The sequence below is a fragment of the Gracilinanus agilis genome, chromosome 2 (assembly GCF_016433145.1).
Source record: "Gracilinanus agilis isolate LMUSP501 chromosome 2, AgileGrace, whole genome shotgun sequence".
Taxonomy (NCBI): Eukaryota; Metazoa; Chordata; class Mammalia; order Didelphimorphia; family Didelphidae; genus Gracilinanus; species Gracilinanus agilis.
Genome location: NC_058131.1, coordinates 446,304,547 through 446,330,681, shown reverse-complemented (window position 1 = coordinate 446,330,681; position 26,135 = coordinate 446,304,547). Strand labels below are relative to the sequence as shown.

General features: G+C 35.0%; 1 protein-coding gene across 1 annotated transcript in view; it reads left to right on the top strand.

The window, feature by feature from the left end:
* The window catches only part of PPP2R3C (protein phosphatase 2 regulatory subunit B''gamma), a 51,480-nt gene extending 27,686 nt beyond the window's left edge, over positions 1 to 23,794 (top strand). The window contains exons 4-13 of the mRNA XM_044664761.1: positions 150 to 262; positions 999 to 1,096; positions 5,707 to 5,777; positions 12,391 to 12,523; positions 13,352 to 13,407; positions 13,494 to 13,569; positions 14,226 to 14,362; positions 19,452 to 19,589; positions 21,544 to 21,603; positions 23,499 to 23,794. Coding sequence (XP_044520696.1) covers positions 150 to 262; positions 999 to 1,096; positions 5,707 to 5,777; positions 12,391 to 12,523; positions 13,352 to 13,407; positions 13,494 to 13,569; positions 14,226 to 14,362; positions 19,452 to 19,589; positions 21,544 to 21,603; positions 23,499 to 23,687 — 1,071 coding nt within the window. The 3' untranslated portion in view covers positions 23,688 to 23,794. The remainder of the gene's footprint in view (positions 1 to 149; positions 263 to 998; positions 1,097 to 5,706; positions 5,778 to 12,390; positions 12,524 to 13,351; positions 13,408 to 13,493; positions 13,570 to 14,225; positions 14,363 to 19,451; positions 19,590 to 21,543; positions 21,604 to 23,498) is intronic.
* The last annotated feature ends 2,341 nt before the right edge of the window (positions 23,795 to 26,135 follow it).

Below are 26,135 nucleotides of genomic sequence, written 5' to 3'. Positions count from 1 at the left end.
GGCTAAGAAGTACTCCTAAATAAATAGTAGAAAATAGTATTTAAGATTTTAGTGTTAAAACTTTTAAAGAGAATTAACTTGTTTTGTCAAAGTTCAGTCGAGGGAGGAGTTGTCTTCTTTACTGCTGTCTGTACTTTTGTTACTTTAAGAACTTATGGTTTCTACTGGACAAACACCAGACACCACCTATGATTGGTGAGGAAGCAATGATCAATTATGAAAACTTTTTGAAAGTTGGAGAAAAAGCTGGACCAAAGTGCAAGTATGAATCATTTAAATTGATGTTTGTGCTTATATTAAACATTCAGACCTTCAGATGAAAGATTAAGAATTGTTAAAAAAATAAACTTTGATTTTTAAACAATTTAGTCATGGAGTCTTAAGCTAGAAGAGACCTTAGAAATCTTCCTGGTCAACGTCCAAATGGTAAAGTAATTCACACTCTCTGTGGTTTTAATATTTTAAATTTCTGAATAATATATATTCTTTTGGAAGCAACGAGACTATAAAAAACAAAAAAGGGGGTTGGGAGAAAGTAGGGGGAAGGAAAATGGCTTGAAGAAAAGAGCATCAATAAAATTTTTTTAAATCTAGAGAAGAAAATTTTTTAAAGTCAGTAAATCTTAAAGTATTTTGCAGTAGTATCTTACTAATATACATGAGTAATTTTGTTATTACTGTGTTAAATTTAATATACTTTAAAAAACCCAAATTGAACAAAAGTTCATGTTTCATGCAGTTCTTTTGAGGGCTGGTACTGTATTATTTGTTGTTTTTGTATCTATCAGAGACTAGTACAGGATATACTTAAGGTAGGTTCTTAAATGTTTGCTGTTTATTAAATGTTTGTGGATCCATAATAAAAATAATTTTATAAAGGAACAAATAATCTCTATTATTTTTACTTTTATTTTAAAATTGCCAAATTTATGACATATTTGACAATTAATTTAAAGTAATTCATGTCATGTTTGCAAATTATTTAATCTCTTTCTTAGGCAGTTCTTTATGGCAAAAGTCTTTGCTAAACTTCTTCATACAGATCCCTATGGAAGAATCTCTATCATGCAGTTCTTCAATTATGTTATGAGAAAAGGTAGGCATAAAGGTAATAATATGTTTTTCCTCCTAAGGTGTAGAAAAACAACTGTTGTGTGATTAGTTTATGGCCATATTTTTATGAAACAATAATAACTTATATTTGCATAGTACTTTAAAGTTTATAATTTATTTTCCCTCCAAAAATCTTGTAAAAAAAGTGATAGGAGTATTATCCCCATTTTAAGGATTAGGAAACTGAGTCTCATAGAGGTTGAGGGGACTGTAGAAAGGACATTAGATTTAGTTAAGAGAGACCTCAGTTCCATCCATTTCCATATCTGGCATTTATTTAATAAAACTGTGATCATCAGCAAGCTATTTAAATACTCTATACTTTAGTTTCCTCATATAAAAAGCAGTTAAGATAATAGCCAGAGTACTTAACCTCACAGAGTTGTTGTGAGGAGATTTTCCATTCTTTTTCAGATGGAGTAGGTAGAGTAGCTGGCCATTGAGGTTCCTTCAACTCTAAAATTTTAAGATACTGTGTTTTTGTGAAAGTACAGTATAAATTTCAATTAACATCTAAGTGATTTGACCACAATGATACTGCTAATAAATGGTCTTTTGACTTCAAATTCATTACTTTTCATATCTTTTTTTTTCTATATTACTTCTTCTAAAAGAGCACTATTATTTAAGCCACTTCACATATAGTAATCTGAATCCATTTAAAATGTGGTATAAGTGAAGATTTCTGGATTTGTAATCAGAAGATTTTTGGCTAAAAACTCTGGTAATCTTACTCTTGTGTCCTGATACAATCCACTTAACCTTTCTAAGCCTCAGCTTTCTCTTTTTTAAAATGAGGGGGTTAACTGAATTATAAAGCAGTAATTATTAAATTTATTCTGGTACTGGCTAAGAAATAAAAGGCTGATCGGGGTATACAACAAACAGTACTAAAAGATTTATAATAATCTTGTGTTTGATAAATGTAAATATCCAAACTTTTGGAATAAAAATTCACTATTTTGTAAAAAATGATGAGAAAATTGAAAAGTAGACTGGTAGAAACTTATGCCATTTACCAAGATAAAGTCAAAATGGTTGCATGATCTAGACCAGTGATGGCAAACCTATGGCACAGGTACCAAAGATGGCATGCAGAACCCTCTCTGTGGGCACACAGCTACCTACTCCCACCCCCCAGTTTGTTAGTAGAAAGGCAGAAGAACTTGGGCGGAGCTGCTTTCTCCCCCCTCTCTACTGCATCTGATAACATCTTTTCACATGACCCACCCCTTTGCCCAACAGCCTAATGGGAATGCATAGGGGGTAAGGTGGGCAGCTCACAGGCAGCAGAGCTGGAGGGGAGTGGAGCTCTTGGGCCACTCCCCTCCTCCCTCTCTACACTCTCTGAGGACATTCCTCACTTCACCTGTCCCTCTGCCCAACAGCCCAAATGGGAACGCTTTCTTCCTCTCCTGTTTGGGGTAAGGGTGGGGCCTGGCACTCAGTGGTGGGGAGGGGCAAGGTCTCTAGAGAGGGGGGGACAGGCACAGCACTCAGTCTGGGGGGTGGGGCCAGGACCCTGCACTCCATCTCTAAAAGGTTCTCCATCACTGATCTAGACAATGAAGGGAGATGTCATAAGGGAATTAGAAGAACATTGAACATATCAGATTTATGGATGGAAGGATTTGTGAATAATGAGATAGAGAGAGCATTGTGAGTTGTAAAATGGATAGTTTTGATTACACAATTAAAAAGATTTTGTACAAATAAAACTAATGTATTCAAGAATAAAAGGAAAGCAGAAAATTGGGGAGGAAATTTTATGGACTTTCTCATATGTAGGTCTCTTTTCTCAAATACATAGAGAACTCTTTCAAATTAATAAGAACATGAACCATTCTGCAACTGATAAATGGTAAAAAGATATGAAGTTTTTGGATAAAGAAATCAAAGCCATGTATAGTATTATGAAAAAATGCCCCAAATCATTATTGATTAAAGAAATGCAAATTAAAACAACTCTTGAGGTATAATCTCATACCTATCAAATTGGCTAAAATGATAAAAGGATAAAATGACAAATTGGAGAAGATGTTGAAAAATGGGGACACTAATAATAGTTGTTGGAACTGTGAACTGATCCAACCCTTTTGGAGAGTAATGTGGAATTATGCCCAATAGTTATAAAACCCTTCGACCACTCAGAAATATCATTATTAGGGCTATTTTCCAAGGTGATGAGGGAAAAAGGAAAAGAAGGTGTGTGTTCTAAAATATTTGTGTCAGCTCTGTTTGTGGTGGCAAAGAACAGGAAATTGAGGGGTTGTCTGTCAATTGGGGAATGGCTAAACAAGTTGTGGCATATGATTATGATGGAAGAATGCTTCACAGTTAGAAATGATGAGCAAATTAATTTTTTAAAAATATGGAAGAACATGAAATTATGAAGGGTGAAATGAGCAGAACCAAGAGAACATTATATATAGCAACAGAAATGATGTTTGAAGGATACCTATGAATGTCCACTTCCAGAGAAAGAATGAATATTTTCGTGACATAGTCTTATACTCAGATATATATATGTATTTTTTGGGGGGGTCAAAGATGTCTTCTCTAGAATGAGGTGGGGAGGGAGGGAGGGAGAGAAACACTTGGAAACTTTCATGTAACAAACTAATTGTTGGGTTGTTTTTTCAAATGAGGGGTTTATATGAAGTATTATCTAGGTCCCTTCCAAATTAAAATTTTTGATCTTAACCAGCATGATCCAGCAGAGTATCCATGTATTTTTCTTCACATAGGATCATTTACAGCTTGAAGAGACTAGCCAACAACAATAATTTAAATACATATGTTGAGTTAATGACTAAGTACAATAAGTCATGATCATGTGATTAAGAATTTAAATATATAACATGCTAAAGAATGAAAAGTTTAATCCAGGCTGGCTCAAGAGTTTTTAATGTATGATGATTTTGAAGAGTTTGGTTTAATTGCTTAATTTCATTGTTAAATTGAAGTCTTCATGACTGAATAGTTAAAATTTGGAGTCATAACATGCTAATAAAAACTTTCTATTAAGCTTTAGGAGGCTTCAGAGATTATTATGGTGGGAACTATAACAGTTCCCACCATAATAATCTCTGAATTCTTTTCCAGGACTAGTATTTGGATTTTGCAGTTAACCCAGATTCACAAACTCAGTTTTCCTGGATTCCTTATTTTCTTTTTTTCCACATAGCAACTTGGTTGTCAAATGCTACTGATTCTACCTTTGAAGCACCTTTCGCATACATTCCCCCTTTATATTGTTATGGCTACTACCTTATTTAAGTCTGTGTTACCTTTTACATGAACTATTTGGTCATGTTCTATTTGGTCTCTTTGTTTCCAATCTTTACGCTTCTCCAATCTATCCTCTGTACTACTGCCAAATTAGTATTTTTAAAGTACAGATATGAACTTTATTCCCTTGTTCAAAAATTATCTGTGCCTCCTAGTTTTTATTCCAGTAGAATAAAATACAAACTCTTTTCTCAAGGTCCCTTGACAATCTGGCTCTAACCTGAAATCCAGTCAGAATGGCCTACTTAACTTTTCTTAGCAAGCAGAAATTTAGCAAAACAAAACTCTGCTAAGTGCTAGGGACACAAAGAAAGGCAAAAGAGAGCCCTCATTCTCAGAGCTTACATTTTAATTGGGGAGACAACCTGCAAACAATTATGTACAGACTATACAGGATAAATTGGAAATGGTTAATAACAGGTGGAAGACACTAGAATTGAGAGGGATCACAAAAAGTTCCCTATAGAAGACAGGATTTTAACTGGGATTTGAAGGAAGCCTGGGAAGTCAGGAGGAAGGAAAGCATTCGTAGGCATTAAGACTGCCAAGGAAAATGTTTGGAGTGGATGAAGTGTCTTGTTTGAAGAGCAAAAGCAAGGAGGTCATTGTCACTGGATCACAGAGTATGTGGGCACAGTACATTCCATCTCCTGACTTCATGTTTGGAATTTACTCTCTTTACCTCTGCACCTTTTAAGATTCAACTTTATCCCTCCTTCTACATGAAATCTGTCCTTATTTATATATTTATTTTATATGGAGTTGGTATTTTCTTTTCTGTTAACATATTGTTACCCTCTGGTAAAGAGGGCTATTTTAATTTTGTCATTATATTCACAATGATGGACCAAGTTTAAACTTAATAAATGCTTGTTGGGGGCAGCTGGGTAGCTCAGTGGAGTGAGAGTCAGGCCTAGAGACAGGAGATCCTAGGTTCAAACCCGGCCTCAGCCACTTCCCAGCTGTGTGACCCTGGACAAGTCACTTGACCCCCATTGCCCACCCTTACCAATCTTCCACCTATGAGACAATACACCAAAGTACAAGGGTTAAAAAAAAATAATAATAAATAAATGCTTGTTGAATGAGTGAACTTCTTTAGAATAAAAGTAATTTATTTGTAACACCAAAAAGCCTTCCATCTGAATTATGGTTTACTATAATATCCTGCACCTAAAAGCCAGTTGATATATGTGTAAATTGATTTCTTCAGTTTGAAAGTTTGCATCTACTACTCAGCACATTACATTCATAATGTATTCTCAAGTATATTGACTCATATTTATGAATTCTCTTTTACAGTGTGGCTCCACCAAACAAGAATAGGGCTTAGTTTATATGATGTGGCTGGCCAAGGTTACCTTCGGGAATCAGTAAGTATGAGTTTACAGATAACACTCTAAATAAATCCTTGAAAAGATTTCCCTGTTCTTTGCTCTTGTCTAGAGGGGTAAGGCATAAGTCAAAATTAAGAAACATTATTCAGTGACATTAAAAAAATTTTAGTTCATAACAGAAATAGTTTTTTCTTAAGAAAATGAAAGAAGGAGGCAATTAGGTGGCTCAGTAGATAGAGATCTAGGCCTGGAGACAGGAAGTTCTGGATTCAAATCTGGCTTTAGAAACTTCCTAGCTGTGTGACCTTGGGCAAGTCTATATTGCCTGCCTGTGTCACTCTTCTGCTTTGGAATTAATACTTAGTATCAATTCTAAGACAGAAGTTTAGGATTTTAAAAAAAGAAATAATGAAAAAGGAAGGAAAAATGGAAAAATTCATTAGGTACTTAATATATGCTAAGTGCTTTACAAATATTATCTGGTTTTATCCTCACCGCAACCTTTGGAAGTAGGTGCTATTATTATTCCCATTTTATAGTTGAGCAAACTAAGGCAGATAGATTAAATGACTTGCTCAGGGTCACACAGCTACTAAATACCTGAGGCTAGATTAGAACTGAAGTAGTCCTGATTCTAGGCCCAGCATTCTGTCTGTCATACCACCTAACTACCTCAGTAGCTTCTTTGTGTAATATAAGTAGTAATTTTTTAAAAATTTAAAGTTTTGACAATGTATTTATAATGCTAATATGTGGTTTTTAAAAAGATTTTAAAAAAGGATTAATATGACATTGTTGCTTTATAGGTTTGCAAATTTAGATACCAAGAGGTTTATTTTCTTGATTTATTTGATAGTCTTGATTTATGATTTACTTGAACTACATTTAGTATAAACTACACCAATTTAGGAATAGTATTGTTATTTTGTTGTTATGATCTCATGTTCTAAACATGAAAATTTTGCATTTATTAGATTAAAAGATTAGCAATTCGATCATATACCTTTCAAAAAGAAACATAACTATTAAAATAGCTAAGCATAAACAATTATCATAAATTTGTATTTTAATTACTTTATTATTTTAAAAAATTTTTAATTATTTTAAAACATTGAAGAACCTCATTCAATAATCATTTGCTATACTTTTGATGATAATAGTAAATGATTATTGAATGAGATTCTTCAATGTTTTTTAACCAAATAATGAGCCATTGAAAAATATTCATCAAGGACCACAACCTGTGGCATAGGAAAATTATTTTGGCACCTACGTGCAGGACAGATTGAAGAGGAGAGAGAGTGGGAAGCAGAGACCAACTAGGCTATCAGAGAAAATTGCTACGAAGATTTTCCTTTAGTTTCCTACTTCTCTTCCAATTTTAGCTACACTGGTTTTGTTTGTACAAAAACTTTTTAATTTTATATAATCAATAGTAAAGTAGTTGTAGTACAATGGAAAATGTACTAAATTTAAGGATCATGAACCAAGGTTCAAATCATACCTCTCATCTTTTACTACCTCTTTGGGTCTTTTTCCTCATCACTAATGAGGGGGACTATATGGCATCTAAGATCCTTTCTAGCTCTTAATCTATGGTCCTAGTATTCAGATTTCTCCACACTAATATAAGTATGAGCATCCACATAAAGATCTTAGGATGATGGCTGCCTGAGAAAGATATTGACAGAAGCAACTGGAAACCCCCCCCACACACACACACACTTTTTTTTTTTTTCAACTGAAAGTTAAAAGGGAAAAAAAACCCATTAGCTGTTAGGTTTGAGGTTACTGGTGACTACATTTCAAAGAAAACTATTAATACACAAGCAAAAAAAGTTACAATAATCACATTTAATGTTTCTCGAACTGGCCCTTTGGCTTCTCAAACTCAATATTCAGTGAATATCTTAAATTCAGTATGTGGGCAGGTTGGTGGCATAGTGGGGTAGAATACTGAGTTTTGAGTTAGGAATCCCCCACTTCAAATCTAGCCTCACACACTTACTAACTGTGTGACCCTTGGATAAATCATTTAACCCATGTTTGCCTCAGTTTTCTCATTTGTGAAATAGGGGTAATAGTAGTACCCACCTTCCAGGGTTGTTGTGAGAATCCAATGAAAAATAATTTTAAAGCACTTAGCACCTAGTAAATGCTTTATAAACATTAGGTAAGATGAAGATGATGTTGATGATGTCTAAAACTGATCTTTACCCTTGTATTATCTCATATATTTATATACTTATTTTCCAGGCCCTCAACTTCTCGGGCCTAGACTATTATACTAGTCTGATAGTTAGTCTCCTACCTCAAGTCTTTCCCCATATCTCTCCACTTATCTGTCAAAGTGATCCTTCTAAATAGCAAATCTTTGTTACTCTCTTACTTACTAACTTTAGGGGTTCCCTGTTCATCTCCAGGATCAATTTCCATATTCTAGTATATTAATCCTTTCTATATACTCTTATCATCTGGTGATACTGGCCTCCTTGTTCTTCTGCCACAAAACACTCATTTCCCCACTCCACATTTTCACTAATTGTTCTCCATGTTTAGGATGTTCTTCTCATCATCTCTACCTCTTGGCTTCTTTTATATGCCAACTAGTATCCCACCTATTGCAACAAACCTTTCTTGTTCTCCTTTAATGCTAGTGCCTTCCCTCTGAGATTATCTCCATTTATCCTGCCCTGTATATATTTTTATTAGTACATAATTGTTTCCATGTTGTTTCCTCTATTACACTCTGTTCTTTGAGATCAAGGACAGTTTTTTTAAATCATTCTTTGTATCCCCAGGGCTTAACACAGTGCCTAACAAGTAGTAAGCAATTAATGCTTGTTATCTGACTGACCTAACTTAATATGGGCCAAAAGTTATGATATAACAGCTAAAAGGCTAATGCAGCCTTGTGCTGTACTGAGAGATCTTCCTTTTAGGAAGAAGGAAGCAATTCTCTTGCTTTACCTTTTTGTTGAAGGGGGAAAAAATTAATTCTGTACTTTTATGTTTTGGGCATGTCTGCCAAAATAGTTTTATTTGTCATTATTCTAATACTTAAGCATGTCCAGCCTCGAAACTTATATCCAAAATAATTTTTCTCCAGCCAAAAACCCTTTAGGATATTATAAAAGTTAAGACTCTTCCTTAGGAAAGCAAGGATTATCAAAAAGTTTTTAAACTCAAATGTACCAGAAATAATGTTATCTCATTTGTTATTATTCTATATGCAAGCTATTTCTTACTTGGAGAGAGACATGTCCATACTGCCATAGGCTCCTATATATAAACTCCTTGCCTCAAGTATCTCTACACTTCAAACCATCTTCCACTCTTAGGTGTTAGTGATATTACTGATATTTAGTAAATTCTGGTGTTTCCTATCACCTCCAGGATCCAATAAAAAATCCTTTTGTAAGAAAGATATCTTCTTACACTTTGTTCTTCTCTACATATTATAGTATTTAGTGACATAGGCCTTGTTATTTCTCATAGAAGATATTCTATCTCTAACCCCATGCATTTTCACTATCTCTCATGCCTGAAGTTCTTTCCCTTTGCATCTCTGCCTCCTGGCTTCCTTTTAAGCCTCAGCTAAAGTTCAGTCTTATATAGTTTTTCCCAGTCTATCTTATTTGTAGATATAGCTTATTCATATAAAGTTGTTTACATGTTGATTCCCTGTTTGATTGTTAGCTTACTGAGAGCAGGAAATATTTTTTTTTCTGGTGATTCTTTTTATTCCTTATGCTTAGCATAGTGCACACAGTAGGAACCAAATAAATGCTCATTAACTGATTGAAAAGCTTTGAGTCCACATCATACACAAGATGGGTTGGGGAGCAAGGGGATAAAAGTACAAGTTTTATATTTTAAGATAGTGAATTTGAGATGTTTATAAGATGCCTACATAGAGATACCTAATTGATGTTTGGCAGTTTGAGAATGGAGTCCAGGAGAAAGATTATAGTTGGGTAAACAAAATTGGGAGTCTTTTGCATAGAGAATTTATGGGAATTCTAAAAGTCATCAAAAGAGGGTATAGAAGAAAGGTTCTTAATTTTTGTATGTCATAAACTCCTTTACCAGTCTAGTGAAGTAAATGGATCCTTTTTCAGAGTAACATTTTTAAAATAAAAAAATAAGACACATAAGGTTACAAAGGATATTTGAAATACAGTTATCCAGATTTTAAATTTCCAGTCTCCAGGTTCAGAATCCCTGATGTGAGAGGGTGTAAAGGGTCTAGGACAAAGGCTTGGAAAGCATACTCAGGGTTAAGAGACAGAACATAGCTAATTAAAGGAAATATTTAGTATGGTTTAAAGAAAACAATGATAGAGTTGTGTCACCAAAAGATAGAGTAGAGAATATACAAAATCAAAGATAATCATGTGTGTCTAAAACTGCAGGGGTATCATAAATCATTTACTTATACATGCTGCCTTTTGCTCTAATGGTTCCTATCAGCAGCTAATTGTTTTTTCCTAGTTTTTCTTTTCTTACATTACATGAACAGGAACAAGCAAACTGAAAAACTATGTCATTTATTTATTGTAAAAATCATGATTTTCTAATTATAAGGAAACACCTTTGTCTCTGTCACTGTAAAGACAGAAAAATGAAGCAGAATAAAAGGAGGGAAAGAAGGAGCAAGTCAGAGAACTGGAGGGGAATAGAGGGTATGAAGAAAGAGAGGGAAATGGAGGCAGGGAGACAGAGACAGAAATAGCACTTTCCCAACTTTAGCTTAATCCTCTTTTAAAATCAAACTTTATTTTATAACTAATTTTTAAAATGGTGGGTCACTGGGGCAAGTAGGTGGCCCTGTAGATAGAGAGCTAGGTCTAGAGACAGGTCCTGAGTTTAAATCTAGCTTCAGTCACTTCCTAGTTGTGTGACCCTGGGCAAGTCATTAACCCCAATTGCCTAGCCTTAGCACTTTTCTACCTTGGAATCGATAGAAGTATTGATTGTGAGATGGAAGGTAAGAGTTTAAAGAAAATAGTGGGTCCTTTTAGTCATTCTCTCTAAAGATCTGAATTAACCATAAACTTCTGCCCTTGGTTAAATAACAAAGTTCTTCACCAAAATAAACAAAAAAAATTATTTTAATTTAAGTAGAACAAAGCTTTAAACACCATTTTGAAGTATTTTCCTCAAAATGATTTTGAACTTATTTTCCTCAAAATGATTTTGAACTTATTTCAGCCATTAAAAAGATCAATGCTCTGGCCTCAGACACTTCCTAGCTATGTGACCCTGGGCAAGTCACTTAACCCCCATTGCCTAGCCCTTACCACTCTTCTCTCTTGGAGCCAATACACAGTATTGACTACAAGATGGAAGGTAAGGGTTTATAAAAAATGGAATTAAAAATTAAAAAAAGAGAGATTGATGTATAGTAGGACCTCCTTATTCACGGTTTCTCATTCCATGTTTTCAGTTAAACACTGTCAACCCAAGCACTGGAAGGCCTCCCATGAAATGCTGGAAGTCTATCTGCAGCAGTTGTCTCCCTCCCTCCTTGGGGGTGGGAGGTTCTCTTCTGCTTCCACTTTCACTTTTTCAAGGTTTTTTTTGATGGTGAGAGGGGCTGGGGAACAACTAGCTGAGGGCATGATTTGGGGGAGAAAGAGCACATATATTTGGGGTCAGCAGGTGTTCATTTATATCCACAGTTTCCACATGTGTGGGAATGTTTTAGAATGTATCCCCTGTGGACATGGGGCCATTTAATCCTCAAAGATTATATGCCATTGTATGTTGAAAGAGTGGAATTTACACAGAGAAGCCATGAAGGCAGGAGGACAGTGACAGAGGCCAGAGGTCATTTGGAGTCCTGGGGCAGGGGCAGTTGGGAGGTCCTAGTGACCTGGAGGGGAAGTCTGGTCTTGGACTCTGAATGAGCATCAACTCCCAGAGAGACTTCTGGAAGACTGGATATTCCCATAGCCATGATTCCTAATCTCCTAGAGAAATCATCAGCCCTGCCAACCTAAAGACTACAATCTTTCTCATAGATAGCTTAGGACAGCAGTAAGTTTCCATCATTAGACAGAGAGACTCAGGCAAGCCTTGACTTTTAGCCGAGGCCTGAAAGACTTGAACTACTGATCACCATTTCCAGCTAGGGATCCCTCTTCCAACCTCAACCTTGTTATCCATTTATTAAATACTAATCAAACTTTAAGAGCAAAGCAGTCAGATCAATTTACTAAGAAGAGTAAAGAAGGATTGGTGAGTGAAGGGTGATTCAGAGGGAGAGTTCTCTTAGGCCCAGGTTAGGTCAAATCCTGGGCCAGGCGCCATTGGTCTCTCTCTTGCAGGGGTTTATTCAGAAGGGACACCAAAGAGGGTTAGGTAAAGCAAAATTTCCTAACCGACCTTCAATTTTTCACTCCTTTGGTGTTCCTTGTTCTGGTACAGACTTCTGCCCTCCATTCTACTCAATCAGGGACAGAGGGTACCCATTTGCCTTCTGTCTAGAAGGGAGGGATACCCTGACTGGTCAGCTCACCCAAACCAACTGGCCAGTCATTTATATCAACATCCCAGGGGTTTCCCTACCTTTCTTACAATGTACAGAAATTAAGAATGAGATAATTGTATAGTGAAACTTTAAAAATCTTTTTTTTTTTTTCAGGATTTAGAAAACTACATATTAGAACTTATCCCCACTCTGCCACAGCTAGATGGACTAGAAAAATCCTTTTACTCCTTTTATGTTTGCACTGCAGTTAGGAAGTTCTTCTTCTTTTTAGATCCTCTGAGAACAGGTAAAAAACTTTGTCAAACTTGATGTTTGCTTATAAATTGTAATAAGTATCATGAGATAAGATATCATGACTTAAAAATGTCATTGCCATTTTTCTGAAATGCTAGTATTGCTAATAAATTTCAAAAGGTAGAAAAGAAAGACTATCAGTAGTGATTTAGGAACTCTCTTTAGTCACTAACTGCTACTAATTCCACCACTAATTTGGCTCTGTGTGTTTCAGTAATTTACTTTGTTGTGTTTGGTCATGTGGAACAGGTGTTGCTATGGCTTTCTGTTCCACAGTCTGTCACACTTAACCTCAGGTCCTCAATTTAGTCATTTGTAAAATGGAATTGGATGAGACACTTTAGCTTATTCCTTACTGCTCTGAAAAATTCTATTTCTTTAAAAATATGTGCTTTATACTTGCTTATGAGGACAGTATCATTGTCACACACTTGTAAGTTTGGATTGGTGAATTTAAATATATCCATGTTATATATTCTAACTCAAATCAAAATGAATGATCCTATAGAGATCTGTAAAATAGTTGACCATGAAGCATAATTATTTTTGCAAGGAGAAATTAGGCTAGCAATTTTGGCCTCATTAATAACACTATACTGTAATTAAGTGACTTAACCTACCCAGATTTAGAAATCTAATGGATTATCTATTGCCTCATAGATTTCTTGCCTCCATTTTTGAAATTATATATCCTCTTCTTTTGAACTTGTCCTTATTTAAGAAACACATGAAATATAGGTTTTTAGAATAACAACTATTTATATGACTATATATTGAGATTTAAGATGAAACGAAGTTAATTGTATTAATGTTATTTTAGGAAAGATAAAAATACAAGATATTTTAGCATGCAGCTTCTTAGATGATTTATTAGAGGTAAGTAAATTATTTTCAAAATGTTTTATTCATTAATTCAGTTTATAGTTAGAACATTTCTAATTATGGCTGTTGTGTACATTTAGCTTAGAGATGAAGAACTTTCCAAGGAAAGTCAAGAAACAAATTGGTTTTCTGCTCCTTCTGCTTTGCGAGTTTATGGTATGTTGCTAAATTATGTTAAAAATTTAATACTAAATGACTCAGCCTTAATATTGTAACATTTCAGTGATTTAGAATGTTCTGGGTAGGTAAATTTCCAAGTTTACTAAAGTATCTTCTAAGAACCAAAAGTTGATTTAAAAAATCTTTTCTACATGTATCACACACTTCAAGTTTCTTATATATATACACATTATATATATAATATATTATGGTAAATAATATTAGAAATATAACCATTTTCTTGTTCAGAGTTATGAATATGAGTTTTTATAGTGCTATAACATAATGAAGTCCATAGAAACAATTGAGTAGTATAGGGTTTAACTCAGCCTATCATTGTATTTCCCCAGATTATTATACTTTTCTAGATAATGATCATGCTGACTTCCCCATTGGTAATATCAGAATAAAAATGTTTTATAAAATTGTTATTTCCTAAAGTAAAAAACCCAAATAGTATATATGTATGTAGTATATGGTATATTAACTGGCACAAGCCCGTTATTATTATTAGTGTTATTAACATAATTTAATTTGAAAATATGAAACATTAAATAACTTTTTAATGGCTATTGATAGTAACATGTAAATAAAGGTTTGTAACCCACCAGTGATACTGGAACATTTTGTTTGTTTCCATTTCTCTTCCCTAGGCCAATATTTGAATCTTGATAAGGACCATAATGGAATGCTCAGTAAGGAAGAACTCTCCCGATATGGAACTGCAACTATGACCAATGTCTTCTTGGACCGTGTCTTCCAAGAGTGCCTTACATATGATGGAGAAATGGTAGTAGCTGTATTTTTAATGATAGGTTCATTTCCCAAAGTTTTTTGCATCCTTCTTCTTAAATTTTAATATCTTCTCAGTCCTATCAGTACATAAATGGTTTCCTGAAGAAATATACCCATTTCTTTTTTGGGTACTGAAAATTTCTTTGAGGTTCAGCGCCTTTAGATTGTATTGATTGCCTACTTGTTGTGCAAGTTAGGAAATAAGTATTAACCCATGGCAGTTAAAAATTGATTTAAGAAGAAATCCGTCAAAGTAATTGAATGATTTTTTCAGCTGCCAAGGGAAATAGCCTTTTGGTGAAGAATATTAGAAATTATCCTCAAAAGGGCTTACAACTTACTCTAGGGATTCTGTTGGATGCTTACACGTAAGGAGCAAAGATATAGAAAATGATCTTACAAATGAGAGTCAAAAGAAGGGTCAGAGTATTGTTAGGAAGAAAACTAGGAGAGAGCAGTGGTCAAGGCAAGAAATTTTATTTATTAGGAGGAGGATGTCAGTCATGTCAGCATCAGAGAACTTAACAGTCATCCTGGGGGAAAACATCACAAGGCAGGGGGATAGATGGCACAGTGGATAGAATGCCAGGCCTGGAGTTGGGAGGACTTGAGTTCAAATCTGGCTTCAGATACTTCCTGGTTCTGTGACTCAGGGCCTTGTCCTTCTGTCTTAGAGTTGTTACTAAGATGGAAAGTAAGGGTTTTTAAAAACAAACAAAAAAAACAAAACAAAACCATCTCAAAGATTCCAACATTAAGGAGAAAATGTACCTGTATACATCTTTAGTAAGCAATAACAGTATGCTTACATTCACAAGACGGCACTTGCAGTTCTATAGATCTTAAGTATGTATGTATTCTTTTGTCATCTGAAGAATAGACATTAAAGAATCGATTATAACATAGTTTTGTTGACATTCGAAAAGGAATATAATTTGTAAATAAGTAGTAATATATGTTGCCCTGAATTTTAACCAGCAAAATGAGGTTGTAGGATATTGTAGAATAGGTCATACAGTCTGTTAATATACATGATAGCTCTTTGGGAAAAGATCTTCCTGAGACCTAACATTGTTTTCTTTCTTATTGACTGGACAATACAGCATTTGGATCTCCCCTAGCTGACCAAACTGGTGGTTCTACCCCGTTACTTTTTCATAAGAGAAGCACTATTCTTCAGGTGGATGGATCCCTATAGCTTTTTTTAAACGAGGGAAATATGACTGACATGCCCTTCTCTGATATTTTAAGAAATAGAATGTCAGTGAGCTTATGAAACCCAACTCTTAGCAATCTTTGGCTAGAAAAATATAAATTGTCTCAGTTACATTTTCAGTGTCTTTTTTCCCTATTGTAGACCTGGTCATCACAAAACTACATGATATTTTTAGCAAGGACAAAGGGGCATATATTTAAGACATTTGTCTTAGGGAGGGTGTTCTTGTTTATAAAGAAAGAATAGAGTTATCTACCCTGCCTTTAAAAAAAGATAAAGGCTCTAGCCCTGTTAGATGCTTTGGGCCTTGGGAGTAAAATACTTTAGTTTGCCTGACCTTCAGAGGTCAGGGCTTGAGAAAATGAATGAATTTATATAGAAATATCACAAATAATACAATTCAACATTAATTTTCTCAAATAAAAGATGATTTGAGAAGGCAGAGAACACTAACAACTAGGAGGATTAAGTAATACTTCTAACATAATGTGCCTGTGCTGAGTATTGAAGAAAACAAAGGATTCCCAGAGGCAGAGGTGAGGATGAAGTATATTACAGACTTGGTGTCTGTCTATGTCCAATGCCCCTGGAGGCAGGAAATGGGATGTCAGGTTCAGAGAGCAGCCAAAGGCCACTTTGGCTAGAATGTAGAGTACATGGTTAGGGAGTGATATGAAATGTCTATTCAGTTAGGCTAGAGCCAGCCTTTGAAAGACTTTTAGCCAAGCTGAGGAGTTTGTATTTTGTCTTAGTGAATAGGCAGATATACACAGATAGTTTTGTGCAATGTTAGTACTGTGAATTGGTCCAGCTGTTCGGTAAAGCAATCTAGAACTGTATTTGAATCTATACCCACCTAAACTCAACATGCCTTTTGATCCAAACATACAGCTCCAAACAAACAAACAAAATAAACATACAAAAAAGGTCAAAGACAAAGGAAAAGGGCTATGTACAAAAATAGTAGCAATTATGTGGTAGGAAAGGAAGATTGTGATAACCAGCATGCCAAAGAGGATAGTGAGCCACCTAGGAATATCTAGGTTCAAATCCTGCCTCTGATACGTATTAGCTTTATAGTTTTAGGCGGGTCAATTAATTTCATATTTCTCTAGACAACTCTTTAAGATATAAGTAACAAGAGAAGATACAGATCTGTATTGGTAGAAGGCATTTCCTCACTTGGTATTTATCTTATTCAATGAAATTGCCAGTCCAGCCTATTCTTAAAGAGAATTTTTGGTCAGCTGTGTAGAGGATTGGCATGGGGAGAAAAATTAGAATGAGGGAGACTTAATTAGGAGGGTTTTGGAATAGTCCAGGTAAAAAGTGATGAGAGCTAGAATTAGAGTGATTTCTACTTGAGTAGAGAAAAGGGGACTGAATCTAAGAGATGTGAGGAGAAATCAATAAGATGTCAAATTATTAGCAATAAGGGTGGGGTGAGAGAAAGTCATATGTGATTATGGAGGTATATCCATAATATGGATAAGAAGAGGAGTTTGGAAGAATAGGTTTATGTAGGGAGATAAAATTTATATATGTTTAGTTTGAGGTGTCTGTGATATCTAGGTAGATAGTGAGTAGGGCAGGAGTGGAATTTAGATATATAGACTTGAGTGGCATCTCTGCAAGGTTAATTGAATCTATCTACCTAATGAGACCACCAAGACAGGACAGAGAACTGATAGATATCTATATTTAGGAGGTAAGACATGGATGATGATCCCACAAAGGAAATTCATAATGCATGACTTTTAAAGAGTATCATCACTAAATAAGAGACCATATTTGGAATGACCTCCAGGAATTGATGCAGAATGAAAGGAGCAGATCCAGGAGAAGATTGTACACAGAGACTGATACACTGTGGTACAATCGAACATAAAGGACTTCTCTACTAGCAGCAATGTAAGAATCCAGAGCAAGGCTGAGGGACTTGTGAGAAAGAAAACTAGCCACATTCAGAGGAAGAACTGTGGGAGGAGAAACACAGAAGAAAAACAACTGCTTGAACACATGGGCTGATGGGGATATGATTGGGGATGTAGACACTAAATGATAACTCTAGTCCAACTATCAATAATATGGAATTAGGTCTTGATCAATGATACATGTAAAACCCAGTGGAATTGTGTGTCAGCTAAGGGGGATTAGGGGAGTTTGGGGGAGAGGGAAAGAACATGAAATATGTAACTGGGGGAAAATATTCAAAATTAAAATAAAATAAAATTACATCTAAAAAAAAAGACCATATTCAGGAAGGTGGGTTCAGCCATGTCAAAAGCAACAGAGAGCTCAAGAAAGAGGGAGAAAAGATGATTGATTGGAATTACTTGTCAGAGGAGTGAGTAGCATGTGGGGGAGTATACAGTAGATGGCTTTTTTAGGAATTGCATTGTGAAAGAGAAGAAATATAGGAAAAGATAATTTGAGAGAATACCTATCATGCAAACCAGAGAAAATGAAATAGCATAACCCATTTCATACTCTTGATGTCACTAATGGTTGGGTTATGAAAAAACAAAGAAAAGAAGGCTGTATTGTCCCTTTAATACAGTCAGGATATTTCTGAGATATCAAAAATGAAAATTCTAATCGTATAAAAACTGCAAATAAAAATTTCTTTCACCTGATTCACATTTACCCAGCATCCTCTTAAGTTATATGCTCACTTTATGTCATTAAGTTTGAGAGATAAATTTTGCTGAAACCCAATCAGGGGGCTCTTTTTGGGCTTTTGCTTTGGTAAAGTGTGGCAGGTGTGGGTCTCTGGCTCTGTGCTCTGCTCACTTGGCTGAAAGAATCCCTTTCTCACTTTTGTTATTATTAAATCCTATAAATTTAAATACTTGGAGTATTCATTCAATTTTATTCTCACAAAACTTAACTCACATTCCTTAGGTCAAGAAATCTAAAGCCTGAAAAATATTCTAATCTAGTAATAGATAAGTAACAACAAGAACATTATGCTGAAGTAAGGGAATTAAGCCTTATCTTAAAGCTGAAACAGCTCTTGGCTAAATAATAGACTTCATTGTGTATGACTGCAAGGGGGCAAGAGAGAAGATAGCTTTTGCTGGGTAACTCCCACAGTCATAACAATTGACAGTATAGAGTTTGTAGTTTACTGATGATTTGGATTGAATAAACCAAACCAGAAATCACAGACTGAGTTAGACAGTTGTTAATAGGCTAATTTGACTGTTTGCTGTGATTTTACAATTCTGGATTCTTAATCATTTGGTTTATTTTTCAAACATTTTTGTATGTAGAATTCCCTTAGTTTTATTTTCACCAAGGAACTCTCATGTATTCGATCTTCCTCTACCATATCAAGATAATAATCACTCTTTAAAATGGGGAATTCAGGTCCTACTAGTATATCTGTACATTTTTTCCTTTTGGGCATCACTACTTCCTGGAATCAGAAAAGGCTTAGTTCTCACCATGGAAAATTTAGTAGGTTCTGTATGGTTATAGACTGTAGGTTACCAAATTGTTCAAAAGAGTTTTGTTATTTAATTTTTGGGGAACCCTTACCTTCCATTGGCTCCAAGGCAGGAGAGTGGTAACAGCTAGGCAATGGGAGTTAAGTGACTTGCCTAGGGTCACACAGAAGAGTTTTGTTATTAATTCACGTTTTCTGGTATGTTTTTTTCAGTTTGAGCACTTGGTCTCTGGCATGGGGAGTGGGGGACATGGCACTTGGTCTAGGGGGTGGGGCAGAGGCATGCCATCCCTAAAAGCTTTACCATCAGTGAGTTAAGGACTAGGGATATAAAGCCAAAACCAAATAGTTGCTGTCCACAAGGTGATTAAATTCCACTGTGCATCCTAGTTTTAATATTATTTTCTTTTCTTACAGGATTATAAGACCTATCTAGACTTTGTGCTTGCATTAGAAAACCGAAAAGAACCTGCAGCACTGCAGTATATTTTCAAATTGCTTGATATAGAAAACAGAGGATACCTGAATGTCTTTTCTCTAAATTATTTCTTCAGAGTAAGTCACTCTCGTAAATGTATATCATATAATGAGGGAAGAACAAAAACGGGTTGCAGACAGGCAAAAGAGGGTTTTACAAAGAGAAGTGTGCTGAACTAGACTGCATGCTGTGGAGCTGCAGAGCCTATATTCTGAAACACGAGGAATAGATAAAAATGAGCACCAGAAATTATTGGGCTCTCTTGGACTTCCTGTTGCCAAGAGGGCTTTAGATTGGAACTTCCTCTGTCTGAGAAGGTTTCAGTTACCTAACTCCTGGAACCAATTACCTTAACCCCTGCTGTTCCTGACTGGAAAACCTTCACTGACTTTATATCATCAGTGTTCCTGCAATCTGAAAGTACCTGTCAACTCTGAAGATCTATGACTGGCAAGCCAGTATAACTGCCAGTGATGGGAAGACCTGAAGCCATCTTAGGCCTAGCCCGGATAGGGTTGAACCCTCTCATAAAGGGTTTACCCTAAAACTACTTTGACGAAATATACATCTTACCAAATGTTATCTGGGAGGATTAATATAAAGTCAGGTAGTTAGATACCTGGGGATTTTAGACAGCCAGAGTAGGGAATTAAGCAACTTGGAAGGCCAGAAGAAACCCCCCATGTTGGGGTTGTAGAGGCAGGTACATTAGGGTAGCTGAATTCCTTAATCCTCCCTTCCATCCTCCTGTGGTTAAAATAAACTCTTAACCTGTTTTTTAATATCTGTCTGGCAGTCTGAGAAGCTTGCTGGGCCCTGTGAGGCAGCTTGCAAGGCCCTTTGCTGTGGGTTACCAAGACCTTGGTTGTTCAAGATTATCCACCTATTTCAGTTGGCAGAGCCAGAAAAGGAAAGAATCTAAAAGATCTGGGACTTTTCTGGGCCAAACTACCATTTTGGGCCTACGTTGCAGAGGAAGTAGAATTCTTTGAGACAACAGTTAGAGGCAGCCATTTTTGAATTCTCAGAGGAGGAATAGAACAGTTGAGACAGGGGAAGCCTGTGATACATTGTAACAGCTCAACTGCCAATCAAGCAGCAGAGGCTTTTTTCCTGTGAAATAGTTTTTAAAGTAGTAGTAAACCAATCTTGCCCTAAACAAACCATACTACTATTAACACAAGTTATAGTTTTATAAATGTTCGTACCTGTACTTTGCTATTTAACATTTTATATTTCATTTAATTTGTTAACCAATATACTTTTAATAGGTCAAAATTGTGATTTTTTTAAATTAAAAGATAAAGGATCCATATAAACTGAGATGGACACTCCAGTCCTGGTAGCAATGGTCAGCTTTGGTTGACAGTGATTAGGCCACATGCCCATAACTACTTTTTGCACTGTTAGCAACTTCCATAATAAAGGAATATGTAGAAATACTTTAATCCCAATTTCATTACTATACAGGACTAAGCCTTGGACTTAAAAAAAAATTATCACCAATGCAAATCAAGTTTTTCTCTGCCCTCTAGTTGTATCAGACTTGGTTTGGATTTTTAGCAGCTAGGATATTTTCCTAATGGAAAACTATATAAGCTATAAAAACATAATCTCTTCAGAGAACCCTTAGTCAGAATTCAGTCTTCTTTGTGGACACTTTGCCACTGCTGCCATGAAGATTATACTCATTCCAGAGCTAGAATATGGAGTGCTAGACATTCTCTTTATTTTTTTTTAAACCCTTAACTTCTGTGTATTGACGGAAGAGTGGTAAGGGTGGGCAATGGGGGTTGAGTGACTTGCCCAGGGTCACACAGCTGGGAAATGTCTGAGGCCGGATTTGAACCTAGGACCTCCCGTCTCTAGGCCTGACTCTCATTCCACTGAGCTACCCAGCTGCCCCTAGACATTCTCTTTATAAGATGAAAGGCGTATTAAATCAGTTTACATACTATGTTAATTTTTCATTTTTAGTCAAATTTGTTTTTAATTTATACTTTCATGTTTTCATTCATTTCCTCTATTCAGGCTATTCAGGAATTAATGAAAATCCATGGTCAAGATCCTGTTTCATTTCAAGATGTTAAGGTTACTTTTTCTTTTTAATGTATAAATCTCAGTTAGAATATTTGAAATTAGGTTAAATTTCATTTGGATTATGTGAGGAAATTTTTAGTGGTGTATTTTTATGGAAGCTAAGTTGTGCTTTGTGGGAACTATTCAAATAAGTTCTAGTTGTGAAGGCCTGATTGATGATTAGGTGTATCTACCTACCCTGCTACTAGATTTTCTCAGGCCTCAGTACCAAAAGAACTAAGTATCTAAAGTGAGTTTCTTTTATGTTCATTATCACTTTTATTCATGAGACTCAGAATCTGAAAAAAATAACAGAATGTCTATAAAATAGAACAAAATCACAGAATACTTTCAACTGATTTTAATGACTAACGGCTTTTATTGTTGGTTCTTATTTTAAGCAATTGTCATATTTTTTTCCATATTAACTTAGCTATGTGGGTTACACGATATTTTCAGAACATTATTCTTCAGAATAGTGTCTTAAGATCTGGTAATTTTTTTTTTTAAGCTGAAGCCAGCCCAAAGCTAGGGAAAGATTTCACAGATCTATACACATTCAAAATTTAAAAAGTACTTTTAACTTGCCCAAATCCAACCTTTTTAAATATATGTTTCTACTTTCTTCTGTGATGTTGCTGATTCTTTGATTGCTTTTGAGTTAGATTTTTTTAAAATTTTGCTCTGTATCCTGAAAAGAAAATTATTTTTTATTGCTTTTATATTATTGATCATAAACCAAGTGACCACATCTAATCTGTTAAGGTAGGTAACTGCAACTATGATTTTTAAAAATGATTAGCCCCAGAATATTGACCAATATTAGAAATTTGTAGCAACTAACTAGACTAAGGGCTTCTTTTGGAGAAATAAAAACTTCACGTCTGTGAGTTATCTAGAGAAGCTGAAACTCATGCAGTAGGAAATAAGCTGTGCTCATTTGGAATCATTAGTGGACAGCTGACCTGATATCACAGGAAAACAACCTTGGCATATCTAGGTGTTGTATGATCCTGGAAAGACTACAGGGTCCCCAGAGTATTATGGCCAAAAAAGGTTTCTTTGACCTAACCCCTCCCAGAAGTAGTATGATAGTTCTGGAGGATTCATTAAATTTTCTTATCTTAACCTTGTATTGGAACTTCTGACTTTGTATCATATGTTCCAAACTCTTGTTATCAAATGCTATAGCATGCTTCAAACTGTCAAAAACCTACAAAACACCTGGTTTAACATATAAAGGGGGTCTTTGTCATAGGTTGCACATGATGAGACCTCCAGCTTTAATTAAAGTTTGGGTCTTCGGCTCAGAATTATGGCCCAGATATTTCTTTATTTCTAGCATAACTTGTAGAAGGATAAGGCTAATGCTTTAATATTAATCTGGCCCTTTCCACATTCAGTTGAAATGATTGCCTTTTCTTGAAAATCAGATGTTTTGTATTGTTCTCTATCGGGTCAAATAGGTATTGATTTTTTGGGGAGCTGAGCATTTTAAAATCTGCTAATGGAATCTCAAACCAAAATCTTCACAATTCATACCAGATTTAAAAATAAAAATTTAAAAATGGAAAGGCAACATATAGACTAAAATTTAGACCTTGACTTTTCCATTCACTTAACTATAATTATTCTTAATCATAAAGCCCAGTCTAGCTTAAGTCCATTATTCCAAATGAGGTCTTCTTTGCAAATAAGCTCCTAGAGTAAAATGTGGTGGGGTTTTTCCCACAGTGAATAAGATAGTTACTAAGATTATCTGTTAAATGCAGTAAAATAATGAAAAGAAGTTGCTGTGGGCAAGAATAATTTACCCCAGAGTAATATCATATTGGATTATTAGCAACACAAATTGAGTAAAATCCATCAAATGACTCATGTTTTATTGTATCTTTCCACATTTACAGGATGAAATCTTTGACATGGTGAAACCTAAGGATCCTTTGAAAATATCCCTTCAAGATTTAATAAACAGTAATCAAGGAGACACAGTCACTACCATTTTAATTGATCTGAATGGCTTTTGGACTTATGAGAATAGAGAGGCTCTTGTAGCAAATGACAATGAAAACACTGCAGACTTGGAGGACACATGATTTTTCACAGACTAATCTATCTCCATTGAGACATGCTTGAATGCTGTATGATCATACAAAAACTGAATAAATTGTAAGGATGCAATTAAAATTTTCATGTAACTGTAGAAAACTGCAAGAGCCTAGTTTATTGGGATTTTCAGATTAACTAAATTTGAAGCCATTGAGTTCAAATACTGGTTTTTTAGGAGATAAAATATTAACTGGTTATGTTTGGTTCAAACATGGCAGACAGGCATGTATTGTGTCATAACGTTTTGCTGACTATATAAAGTGTCAATTTAAAATTTGTATAATAGTTTGTAACTAGAGAAATTCTAGTGACAGAATAGGATTTCAGAAACTCTGAGTATACTCTTTGGAACTTAATATTTGTGAAGTTCATTTTTATTATACATCAGTCAAATAATGAGTTCATACAAATAACTGATAATTAGTAGCATTTCATAAAGTTATGAACCCCAATTACAGATGAGGAAACTGAGGCTCAGAGTAGTTAAATGACATGCCCAAGTTAATGGTAGAGCCTGAACTTTTCAGTGCAGATCTTCTAATCCCAAACCCAAAGTTATTTATATAATGCTACTTCCTATGTTTGTAGACAATGTTTTTTATACTGGAGTATCTGAAAAATATAAAGGGCCAAGTTAATATTATTTTTAAGTTTTTTTTTTAATTTAAAAGAAAAAAACAAGTGAAATTTTTTCTAGTCATTGGTTCCTTATACTTTCAAAAGAAACTACAAATATTTAGATACAAACTAGAGATGGCTGGGGTTGGGCTTTTTATAGTAGTTCAGTGAACTAAAAATACCTAATATTTATTTTTATTGCCTAATAAAAGGCGTAGGGATTATTTCAAGTATGTAACTATTTTTTCTTTTTTAGAAAAATTTTCCATGGTTACAATTCATATTCTTACTTTACCCTTCACCCTCCCTCATCCCTCCCCACCATAGCTGACATACATTTCCACTGGTTTTAACATGTGTCATCGATCAAGACCCATTTCCATATTATTGATAGTTGCATTGGTGTGATCGTTTCGAATCTATATCCCCAATCATATCCACATTAACCCATGTGTTCAAGCAGTTGTTTTTCTTCTGTGTTTCCTCAAGTGTGTAACTATTAAGAGCACTAGATTTGTACTCAAAAGACTTAATAGTTGCGTGAGCAAATAATTTTCCTCTTCTACAAAATAGGGATAATAATGGTTGTACTAGTTATACCTCACTTCAACAAGTATTGGAAAATGGACTGGTCATATTACCCAGAGCGTCACAGATAAATGAAGGACAAGCCAAAGTGCTGCATTGGCCTCCTTTCTATGTCTAAAGAAAGTGGAGAAGGCTACCAGTATGTTTGGTGGCAAATTTATAGGAAGACATGGGAAAGATTTGTATAAGCTAGGTAGGCATAGATGGATTATGATTTACATCATCAGAGAGAATATTCACATTGATGGAGACCATAGATCCATTTGACTATTTGAATAAAAGCATTTATTAAATGTCTCATGTGTAAGGCATTGGGAGCTTAAAAAATGAAACATCTTGGCCCTCAAGGGGCCTACAATTTTATTGGTGGGATTTATGAATAAAGTAAATAGAAGTTTTAACAGGAGGAAGGGAGCATTAAATTGTTATGAAGGAACAAGCTTTTATAAATCTTAAATTATATAAAATGTGAAAAGCCTTTTGTTGAAAAGATCAAGTAGAAAATTTATTTTTAGTAACATTAAAAACAAGCAAAATTTAGCACTTTCATATCTCCAGGATTTGTATTTTTAAGAAATTAGTTCCATTTACCAAAAACTTAATTTCAAATCAGTTCAAGTATATTTATCAAGAGCCTATTCGGTCCTAAGTACCAAGAAATAAAAAAAAGATGTTCAACATTAGGGAAAAAGTATGTACATGAGGAAATAAAAAATCTATAAGTAAATGGGTATGTGTTTAACATGAACAATTAGGAGATTTATGAAAGGCTTCTTGTCCTACATGAGTACACTGGCACTTGAGCCTCTAGGAGGGGAAGCTTTCAGCTAGTGGAGGACGTCTGTACAGGCTCATAGAGAAGAAATGGGATGTTGCATATTGGAAGCATAAAGGGAATTAGTTTGATTAAAGTTTATAAAGAGGCATTTTATGAAATGTCTGGAATAAGATTGTGAAGGGCTTTAAATGCCAAATTTGACACACCAAAGCTGAAACTTATTGAGTAGAGGAGGGACATAGATTTGTGCTTTTAGGTATATCATTTTGGCAGCTTTGTGGAGAATGGATTGGAGAAGGCAGAAACTACAGGAAGGAAAACTAACTAGAGACTGTTACCATAGTTCAGGTAATGAGAGCCTGAACTGTGGATTGGCATTGTAAAGTGGAAAGAAAAGGATAGATGAAAAAAAGCAACATCATCAGGGCTTGGCAACTGATAAATATTGAGG